The following is an 11,885-nucleotide window of genomic DNA, read 5'->3' on the forward strand; positions in this document are numbered from 1 at the left end:
AATATTTAAAAAAAAGGGTACTGAGATTTTTATTTTCTTTATATTTATATTACAAGTAGCCCTATACAGGAAAGAGATACTCTCTTATTGTTTAGGTAAGTTATAATGTAAGCAAAAGTTTTTTCTTCATAAGAAGTTGATACCCAAATATTAATCCAAGGCTTGGTGTGCGAGGTATGATGAAATAGTTTCGACATAGCAGTCAGGTATTTATGAAAGCTATTAGCTTCTACTCACATTAGTGGAGCGCTTTCGGACACTAGGCCCTTCATCAACACTGGTTGACACTTCTATGATTATTTAACAAGCAGTTCGTAATGGAATCAAACATTGAAGAAATAGTTTCTTGTTGATTCCGAACCATAACTGTCATCAGTCCCAATCTTCTCCCCGCTTGCTTTCCCCATGAACCCAACCAAAGCTCGAAACTGCAAATATTTCGTGAACCGAGTATAACTCGGCTCGAAATTAAGATACCAAGCTGACTTTGATTAAATGATTTGGCCGGATGAGATTGTAATAACAGCACAGTATGAGCATGAGGGACTACCAGCGTCACATAGCTCCACAAAAAAATCTGGTGTGGTGCACTCACACAACTTTCCTTGCCGTTATGAAAATTGATCAACTGACGCTAGTGTTCCCGCGCATCTCAAGTCTACTTTTCTAAGATCTGAGCCAGCTGGTGACAGGACAATAGCGCTGCAGACACACGAAGTCTGCTACTTCTTCATTGTGAATGATTTAATAGAATCAACAGTTGCCAATTGAATAATCTTATTTCCTGGAATTTCGAGCTTATTTTCAATTTTAGGTGGAAATGCTGCTAAACATTAATTGTAGAGATTTTCATGCTCAATATTTTCCACTTGATTTTTTTTTGTTTATATCGTATCTGAAGCCTGATAATTTGGGAATCTAAAATCAAACTTTGCATAGATGGTGCAGTGCTCCTGAAATTTTTACAGATATGATACTTTGTGGCAGTTGATAGAGCCTATCAATGACTTTTCTAGGTATGAATTTGATCAAAATCGTTGGAGCCGTTTCCGAGAAAATCACGAAAAACCCTGTTTTTGACAACATTTTCGCCATTTTAGCCGCCATCTTGAATTGCATTTGATCGAAAATGTTCGTGTCGGATCCTTATAGTGTAAGGACCTTAAGTTCCAAATTTCAAGTCATTCCGTTAATTGGGAGATGAGATATCCTGTACACAGGCGCACATACACTCAAAAGCTGCGTACACATATTCGTGCTTCCAACCAGCACCGAGCACGCTCCTCCCTCGTACCGCCCTCGTACCGCCATCGAACCACAGTCGGACCGCCCACGCACCCATCATGAACGTTACGGAAGATGTTAGATCTCGCGTTCCCCGGTCGAACTACTCTTGCTCCCCGGTCGATCATCAATCGCTCTGCTAGAGTGACGTTCGGTTGCGGAGCAGAGCGAGAGTCTGTACGCACCTATACACACATACACACACACACACACACACACACACACACACACACACACACACACAACACACACCACACACACACACACCACCACACACACACAACACACACACACACACACACACACACCACACACACACACACACACACACACACCACACACACACACACACACACACACACACACACACACACACACACACCACACACACACAACACACACACACACACCACACCACACACACACACACACACACACACCACACACACACACACACACACACACACACACACACACACAACACACACACACACACACACACAACCACACACACACACACCACACACACACACACACAACACACACACACAACACCACACACACACACACACACACAACACACACACACACACACACACACACACACACAACACCACACACACACACACACACACACCACCACACACACACAACACACACACACACCACACACACAACACACACACACCAACACACACACAACACACACACACACACAACACACACACACACACACACACACACACACCACACCACACACACATACAGACCAATACCCAAAAACCACTTTTTTGGACTCAGGGGACCTTGAAACGTATAGAAATTTAGAAATTGGGGTACCTTAATTTTTTTCGGAAAGCAATACTTTCCTTACCTATGGTAATAGGGCAAGGAAAGTAGAAAAATTACTAGGAATATCTGCTTGAGTTAACAATTAAATTTGGAATATAAACGTCCTAATCAATCTGCTTAGGCCAATGTCATACGAGCGGCGTTGGCAATGCTGGACCAAGTTATTAATATACACAGTGTTGTTTACGCCACGGCAATACCGCTCGTATAACATGGGCCTTATACTTGCTTTTATCTATGATGATAGTTTACACTTCAGTTTCCCGAAAAAATGCTTCGTATATAGAAGTTGTAGGTCGTTCAAAGCCCTTTAAAATGGAGTATTTTAAGTCACACATTTTTTATGTTCTATAATCGTAATTGTTCAGTTGATCTCGCAATGTACGTTTTTTCCGCGCTAGATATCCATGTCCTAATAATAGCACAAATTTATACATATATACCACATATACCTTATATTAGGTATACCTTATACCTTATATAATACCAAACAGGTATTCTCGGGAAAACTTTTATTGAAAGTGCTTTTCTATGTTCTTAATACCGGCATCCACGCCGGAAGCCCTGATCACAGAGGATTCAATAAGTCACTGATTCAAAACTCACTGATATTCTTGAAAATAAAAAACAGAAGTGATGAAAAATAACAGGAATTACATTCAAAACTTGTTTGTAGGATCAAAACCACTCAATCTACGCTAGAAAAAATGTGTGTCAACAAATTTTATATTCACCTTTCAAAAATCGACTTGCAAGGATCCGGCACACCAGCTGTACCGAACTCCGTCACAACAATTCGCTGGGCTGCTCTATTTTTCTTGTAAGTGTTCGTTTCAAGAAACTTACATTGGTAAGTCACTTTCCCATTTTTTATTTCAAATCTGTGAACATATTTATTGTGAATTCAGATTTGGTATTCTCCTGATGCACCTGAATAAAATTTCAATAGTTTGAATACAATGCAGTTGAGTGTCATTGAACCTGATCATTCAAAATAATGTTTCCACTTACTGGATCTATGATCCATCTATATTCTATTGTTCAATGGTATATTAGATTCAATATGTGTCCTAGAAACCGGGCCTTATTCTCAAGAATTATTATGAATACTAGCGCGGTATTGAATATAATTAAAACTCATTTCATAGATTATATAAATTTTTTCATTGATTATTCAATTTATTATCAGATTTTATTTGAATATAATTAAAACTTATTTAATAGATTATATAATTTTCTCATTGCTTATTCAACTATCAGATTTCATCTGATTCAAGTGGTTTTTCGTTTAAGATTTGATTAATGATATCAATAATTGATTCCTTCAAATCTCATTCGATTGTTGATAATTTATCAGCTTTTTTGAAGGCTTGAATTCACTCTTGAAACTTATATTATGTTGATCTATATATATAAAAGCTAAATGGCACTCACTCACTCACTGACTGACTGACTGACTGACTGACTGACTGACTGACTTACTGACTCACTCACTCACTCACTCACTCGCAGAACTAAAAATCTACCGGACCAAAAACGTTCAAATTTGGTAGGTATGTTCAGTTGGCCCTTTAGAGGCGCACTAAGAAATCTTTTGGCAATATTTCAACTCTAAGGGTTGTTTTTAAGGGTTTAAAGTTCGTCTTTTAGCATGTATATTCTTCTTCTCCCAATCTCTTAATTATAATTGAAATTTCCATATCATATGTTACTATAGAACTATAATCTAGATAGAGTACCTATTCGAAACAGTTGTTAACTGGCAACTAAATTAATAATTTTGTCAGGTTGGCATTAAGTTGAGTTGACTTTGTTAGGTTGGCACCAAGTTGAAGATTTAAATGCATTTATCGCGGAAAAATTGATTGGGCACTGCTACTTCAATCCTGGGAATATTAAATTACTAGCCGTCAGGCTCGCTTCGCTCGCCATATCCGTTTAGCCAGACGTTTAGTCTGGACCCCCAACTGGATTGTACTATGATAAAAATGCTCAAATGAAAAATGCAGGCGAGCGAAGCGAACCTGCTGATCTCATTCTTGGACGATCCAGTCGGGGGTCCAGGGGGCGGAGCCCCCTGGCTAGACGGATATGGCGAGCGAAGCGAGCCTGACGGCTAGTATTCCAAAATTATTTCTCACAAGATGTGACTCACCTATGTATCAAGGACGATCCATCAAAAAGATGTTGGAACTTGTCTTCACCCACTTCTAAACTTCCAGGGCCATTCCTCAACAGCGATCCCTGAATCCAATCAGGAACTATCCCTAGAAAATTCATGAATAATGATAATAAATTTCTCGAATAAACCATGAAATCAATAATACCATCTCGATTATAACATATACAGTAATAGTATTTTATTGCTTCTGAACTTCTTTTGTGGTTTTGATTTCTATCAGGAGATGACGGTCTAATTCAATCAATCAATCAATTCATTTATTTCACAAACAAACATAATACAGAATAAAAAAGAAAGATATAAAAAATGTGAAATAAAAGTGGACACCCCTAGGCATAAGCCCGATTGGGATGTACTACTCCTAATAAAACAACTAGAAATACTCAGAGGAACTCAAGTAATTTGAAAAACTCAAGTAGTTTCACAGCTATCTCTATATAATCAGATTTTGTGAAAGACAAATTGAAAAGTCTTTACAAAAATTATCCGCATCAAACTTCATTCCACTTCAAATTGTCTAGAACTAATCTTTGAATGTTGTTCATTATTAAATTATTTGAAGCTATATATATCAATAGGGAATAATGTACTTGGAGGAGATTAAAGAAATATTTCAAAATGTACCAAACCAGCATGCACAAACGCATAAGATATTTTATTGAAATAATCATGAGATAGTCTATAGGTATTCAATGATAATAGAACTAATCAGAATACGAATCATTTCAATTTTTAATGAGTTTATGATAAAAATCATTGGCCAGAATAGTAATGAATATTAATTAGCATTCAAAGATATGAATTTACAAGACGCCTATACTATAGGAACAAACAGTAATATTGTTGCTGAATTACTTTTTTCAATTGAGTTCTAATCAAGTTTCTAAAAAGCACCTACTTCAAATTAATCCTACCGTATACTATTAAACGAGCAATTTCTGTTTATATGTTTAGATGTTTATATGTTTGTATTTCAACGGATCTCGAAAACGGCTTTAACGATTCTCACGAAATTCAGAACATAATAGGTTTATAATATAAAAAATCGATTGCACTATAGGTCTCATCCCTGGGAAAACTCGCTGAAGAACATTAAGAGGAAAATTATTATTCATCCTTGGATAAACAGCTGATAATTATTATTTCGTCGTCTGTTGATGATGGAAGTGAGTGAGCGAGTTCATGTGTTTGGGACTGTGTCAAAATTATGACTCAGCTGTTGAACTTTTGTAATCATTCAATCAGGTACTTAGTGCCGGTTGCAAAATAGCCGGATTATTTTCAATCCTGATTAATTCCAGTAGATCCATCTTTTTGAAATGGTCTTCTCTGATTTGGTTCACGTGAAATTAATCAGGATTGAAATTTAACCGGCTTTTGTGCAACCGGGCCTTTGTGAGGGAAATTTTTGCATTCCTCTGGGAATTAATCTCAATTTACTGTGATTAAATAGAATATTTCTGTATGAACTATGAATGTTATTATAATTGAGGACCTTGCCTGACATAGGGCACATGGGCCTATGTGCCCTTTTTCCGGCAATCGTTTCAAACGAACCGCTATGATTTCCTGTACATGCTTGCCAACTTTCACATAGATATCTTTTTCCTGTGATGTTTTACATAAACTTGATTAAAGTGGTGACAGCTGATGTTCTTCGAAATAGTTCCCTCGTTCACTGTTCACGTGTTCAGCAGATATTATTCTGTGACATCTGTGAGCTTGTGATTCTTGTAAACTGTAGGTTACGTTATGTGTTATGTTCATGTCATTATTATTTCATAGTTTAAAAAAAAACATCATGGAAGTAGTAGTTGAAAAACGAAATAATCAAGTACATTCCAGAAGGTACCATTCTCTGTTCAAAATCCTATGAGCCCATCTATTCACCATTCAAATTCATACAAAATGTTGACAAGAAGACCTTATCTGAGGTTGAACTGACTACAGTGCCATTTCCCAAAGTATCTGAGGCCAAGATAAAAGATGTTCGGAGCCTTATGAAATTCCTGCCCATTGAAGACCAGGACTGGCTAGAGCAAATGATTGAAGAGAACTTGAGTAATAGGTCTATTACATAATTCATCATAATAATGCATACCGGTATGTTATACTATAGTCACATATATCATTCTACTCTTGTTTCACTAATATTTACCAAAATATTCATTATTTGGACCATTATTTTTGTTTTTAGTTCACAACACATGAATTTACAACTCGATTAATAGATCTATTACATAAATATAAATACTATAATGCATATATCATACCATAACACATGAATATATCATTCTTTTATTAAAATTTACTAATTAAATACATTATTTGAATCATTAGTTTTATTTTTAGTCTACAACACACCACTTCAAAACTGATTGCTGGAAAAAGGGCACATAACATGTGTCTTTATTATTATTTTTATTGGACTTTCTTATTTTTAATAAATAACATTTCTTTTGCTAAATTATTAGTAATATTGCAGCAAATGGAGAATAATATTCACATTAAGCTTTGCTTTTCATATAATTATGTAACAGAAAACTTGAATCTTCAAAAGCCATTTCCCAAAAATGAGCTTTTGCCTTATGTGCCCTTTGTCCGGCAAGGTCCTCAATTATAATATTATCATTTCTTCTTTCATAATAAATTCTTTATGCTTTCGTACTCCAGAGCGAAACTCGGTCCCCGATATTAATGAATGAAATGGTGTAAGATGAAAATACTCAACACACTTTTTTCATATTATTTTTCAATTTTTTTCCATATGTATAATTTTACAAGGTAATGAGTAGCCCTACAAGATACCATAAAAATTCAATGTCATTCCATCTCAATTCGGGAGAGAAATACCTTAATTATCACAGTTTTTTCCAATAATTCCAATAGTATTAGTAGGATTACAAATGACTATGACAAATTACTAATCATTACTAATGATGTAATCTGTAATGGAACAGTTATAGAGGATAAAGAATAGTACTTTACGTAACAAGTCCGGTAACGATAATTTACCGCATAAGTATGATTGTTTCTGCCCGAAACGTAGTTGAGTACAACTACGGTAACGAATGCGTTACCGTACAAGTTTCGTACAATATTTTTTGTCATACTTATCTGAGAAAGAATAATATTGCTGAGAAACAGAAACCATTACCTGCAACTATTCGAGCTACTGCATTCTATAAACATGACCTAGCCCGTAACGCCTAGTTCATAACAGACAGACCCTCTGAGCTCAAATAAAATGATAAAGGCCTGAATTATAAGATTTCAGATGAGTTCTTACATCTTGAAAATCCTTAAATGAGTTCTTTAATTATTTGAGTTGGTATATTAATTACTCAGATGTTATTGGGACTCAGTAGAGTCCTAACATACTCGACTGTAAAGAGAACATATGATCGCTTTACAGTATAGTATGCTGTAATGAAAATCACACGTTTTCTTGTTCTGCGAACAGCTGTTTACCGGCTTGATTTAATGAATGGAAAACAGCTGCAATTGAGTAAGTATGACAAAAAATCTCTTACCTGTCACTACACCTTCCAATGGCTCCAGTATCTCCTTCCGGCAAGTTCTAAACCACACAGAAACGTCACAAGCTGGGTACAAATCTTCGCCTCGCTCCTTCCTAGCAATCAATCTCTCCCTAGCACCAGGCTCCTGTTGAAGTAGGTCCTCTATCTTACTATTATTCCATACAAGAGACCGAACTTCATCAGAATTTAGAACACCTTTCTCGTCCAAAACTCGAAGGAGTTCATGAATTTTAGATCCAGATTCGACAAGGTCTTGTATTGAGCACCCAGCTTCAATTAATTCTTCAACGCCACATCCAGCTGATACCAAATCCTTAGCGCTGCATCCCAAATCTAGCAACTCTCTTGGTTTGTAACCGTGAGCTAGAAACAGATTCACTCCTTCGAAACGAAACAGGCCATCCTTGTTCCCACAACAAGGTATTTGATCATCCTTGTTTTCACAACTAGGGGAAGGAGTGATACTAGATAGTGACACACTTCTGGTGCACACAGCTGAAAAGTACTCATCTTCCTCATCGGAATCTTGTCCGAAAACTGAATCTTTCGACCAGTCCATGGAGGTGCCAAGAACATCTCGATGATAATAGTCTACATCCAACAAATCTAAACGCAGAGGACCGGCTAGTGTTTTCAAAGCGCTCCTTGATAGAGTGGTACAAGAGCTTCTCAAACTAGAATCCCCGCTGAACACCTCCTCAACCGAGAAACTTTCCAAAGCATCAATACTTGTCAAACAATTATTAATATCTTCACACTTTTTCTTAGACAACACCCGCTTTTTCGACCCGATTTTGAATTTCTTCAATAATTTCACAGTTTTCCTCTTCATATTATGTAGACGCAGCACAAACCACGGTGATTTGCGTTGTTGTTTAACCTTTCCGCTCTCCGCTGTATTAGGAGTGTTTCCTTTGAGAGAACTCTCAATAAATCCATGGATAATCTTCGATTCGTTGACATCATTTACGTTAATAATCGGACTAAATCGTTTCGGCAATCGTTTTCTGTTGACAAGCAACACGTTCGCGCAGAACATGTTGATTGTTAAGCTTGCACCACACTACTGAAGCCCCACCGTTGAAAAAGGAAGTGCATCCGTTCACACCTCTCACTCAATCAATATACTGTGAGATTCACGCTCTACTGTCAGCAGTAGTTGAATGAGAAACATTATTGTTATCAATATGAGGAATGCTGACACATCAATCTCACTAGAGGTGGAGGAATTGTTAGTTCACTACAAACTGAGAGCATCCCATAAAATATGAATAACTCTAATGCTTACCATTCCACCTATGCTGACAGTATGTAGTGAATCTCGCTGTGATAACTTTCTGTGGCTTCTCCCATACACACGTGCCACATAATATGTAACGGCTAACTTAATAATAAAAAGTTCTAGTCCAAATTTGAAGTTCAGACGGTAGTAGAGGATTGACCCAGACTACTCAGCACGGTTCCTTATTAGCTCACGTGTCTGGCTGATGATTAACTTGACAAGTATTATTTCATCATTACATCATACTTTTTTTGGAGGGAGTGATGCAACTTCGGGACAATGTTTCAAAATAATTTCCCAGGAAGGAGACTCATGTTAGTTGATAGAGTTGATAAATAACTAACTATACAGGGTATGAATTTGAAAAAAAATCAGTCTAGTCATTTTTGAGAAAATCATGATAGAGATTCAACAAAATCCATTTCTCTCAAGAATATTACGGAGCTCCTGCAATTTTCCCAGAAATGAGACTTATGTCAGTTGATAGGGCTTATAGATAGCTATTCAGGGTATAAATTTGAAGAAAATCATCAGAGCCGTTTTCGAGAAAACCGTGAAAATATGGTTTTTTAGTCATTATCCGCCATCTTGAATTTCTTATTGTCGGATCCTCATGGTATAAGGACCTCAAGTTTGAAATTTCAAGTCAATCGGTTAATTAGGAATGGTTTTATCTTGTTCAAAGACATACACACATACACAGATCAACACCCAAAAATCATGTTTTTGGACTCAGGGGACCTTGAAACGTAAAGAAAACTTGAAATTAGGGTACCGCCTCAATTTTTGTAACCTATGGTAATAGGACAAGGAAAGTAAAGCATGTGTATTGATGAATTTGGATGTCATTTGGGTAGAAATCAAGAGGCTACTGAAGAATTAATTAATATATCACAGAATATCGTTAGTTTAGCAAAAACATTTGGTTCATATTATATACCACAGAATGTTGATCTCAATAATATGAAACAATAGATGTATTCATCTATTTAACTGATCCAAACTTACTCCATCAGTTAAAACTCATACCCAAACTTACCCCAATAAATTATTAACTGGAACTGATAAAATTTTCAGATTTATAATCCAATCAAGAATATAAATTTTTTGGTTGAAATTCATTTTCAAATGAATAAAAAACCTGTAAAAACGGTACTGAATTATGATCTTAATAATTAGTCATAGTTTACAAAATTATAATACAATTTGTGAATCGAAAAACAAATTAGTTGAACATTTTTTCCTGCTGAAATCTGAACTCATCCTTTATAGTAGCTTGCGGTGCCAAATTTGGCTCCAACATTTTTTAGGTAAAGCTTTATCTATGTTGCATATTACAGCCAAATCTGAGATACTTTTTGTTTCAGTGTGTTTCACGATCTCAGTCCATGTCTGTGTTTCTCAGTCCATGGTTTTTATATTTTTTTTTGAAAGATAAAAATCGCTCAAACTTCGTATGGTCTTTGATGCGAGAAACACGAATCTGGAATCAGATTTTCAAAATTCTTTACCGTTTAGAAGATATGATGATTTGAAAATTTAATGTTTGCAGCTTCATAACTCATCCTGTATAGTAGCTTGCGGTGCCAAAGTTGGCTCCGAAATTTTTTAAGGTCAAGCTTTATCTATGTTGAAAATTTCAGCCAAATCTGAGATACTCTTTGTCTAGTGTGTTTCACGATTATTGTCCATGGTTTTTATCAATGTTTTGTGGAAAATAAAAATTGCTCAAACTTCGTGAACTTATGGTCTTTGAAGCAAGAAACACGAATCGGATTTGCAAAATTCCTTACCGTTCAGGAGATATGACCATTTCAAAATTTGAAAATTTTATGTTTGCAGCTTCATAACTCACTCTGTATAGTAGCTGGAGGTGCCAAATTTAGCTCCGACATTTCTCAGGTCTGTTACTCAACTCTCATTGGCTCTATTCGCATTGATCGGTTGAGTTCTCTCCCACTAGATTCCTTTGCCTGTTTACTGTCTGTATTCTATAATCTATCAACTTGGTTGAATTGGTTGCTTGGTCATGTTCCTTCTCACACACATACTAGTTTCTAGGTAACGAGTATTAAGCTTATTCTACAATATTATTGTGATTCAATTTTTTTCTTATCAACTCCACTAATACCATTATTCATAAGATGCTGTCGCATATTGCGACAGAATCACTGTTCTGTCATTGGTTAATTGGTGATTGGTTGAATTTATTGTCCTTCACTCGAGTACCATTGGTTGTTGTTATAACGACAAAATTGCTGAAATATCTTTCGTCCTTTTCGTCAAATTATCTTTTTACTTTCTTTGCCCTATTACCATAGGTAAGGAAAGTATTGCTTTCCAAAAAAAATTAAGGTACCCTAATTTCATGTTTTCTATACGTTTCAAGGTCCCCTGAGTCCAAAAAAATGATTTTTGGGTGTTGGTCTGTGTGTGTGTATGTCTGTGAACACGATAACTCCATTCCTAATTAACCGATTGTCTTGAAATTTTAAACTTAAGGTCCTTATACCATGAGGATCCGACAATAAGAAATTCAATAAAATCCAATTCAAGATGGCGGAAAAAATGGCGAATAACTACTAAAAACCGTGTTTTTCACGGTTTTCTCAAAAACGGCTCTAACGATTTTCTTCAAATTCATACCATGGATAGCTATTTATAAGCCCTATCAACTGACATGAGTCTCATTTCTGGGAAAATTCCAGGAGCTCCGTAATATTCTTGAGAAAAATGGCGGATA

General features: G+C 36.1%; 1 protein-coding gene across 1 annotated transcript in view; it reads right to left on the reverse strand.

The window, feature by feature from the left end:
* Positions 1-8,922, reverse strand: part of LOC111044599 (carotenoid isomerooxygenase) — a 29,535-nt gene extending 20,613 nt beyond the window's left edge. The window contains exons 1-3 of the mRNA XM_039428951.1: positions 7,852-8,922; positions 4,292-4,403; positions 2,871-3,017 (exon numbers count right to left, since the gene is read on the reverse strand). Of these exons, the coding sequence (XP_039284885.1) occupies positions 2,871-3,017; positions 4,292-4,403; positions 7,852-8,899 (1,307 nt within the window). The 5' untranslated portion in view covers positions 8,900-8,922. The remainder of the gene's footprint in view (positions 1-2,870; positions 3,018-4,291; positions 4,404-7,851) is intronic.
* Positions 8,923-11,885: the final 2,963 nt, after the last annotated feature.

Source organism: Nilaparvata lugens, chromosome 1, assembly GCF_014356525.2.
Source record: "Nilaparvata lugens isolate BPH chromosome 1, ASM1435652v1, whole genome shotgun sequence".
Taxonomy (NCBI): Eukaryota; Metazoa; Arthropoda; class Insecta; order Hemiptera; family Delphacidae; genus Nilaparvata; species Nilaparvata lugens.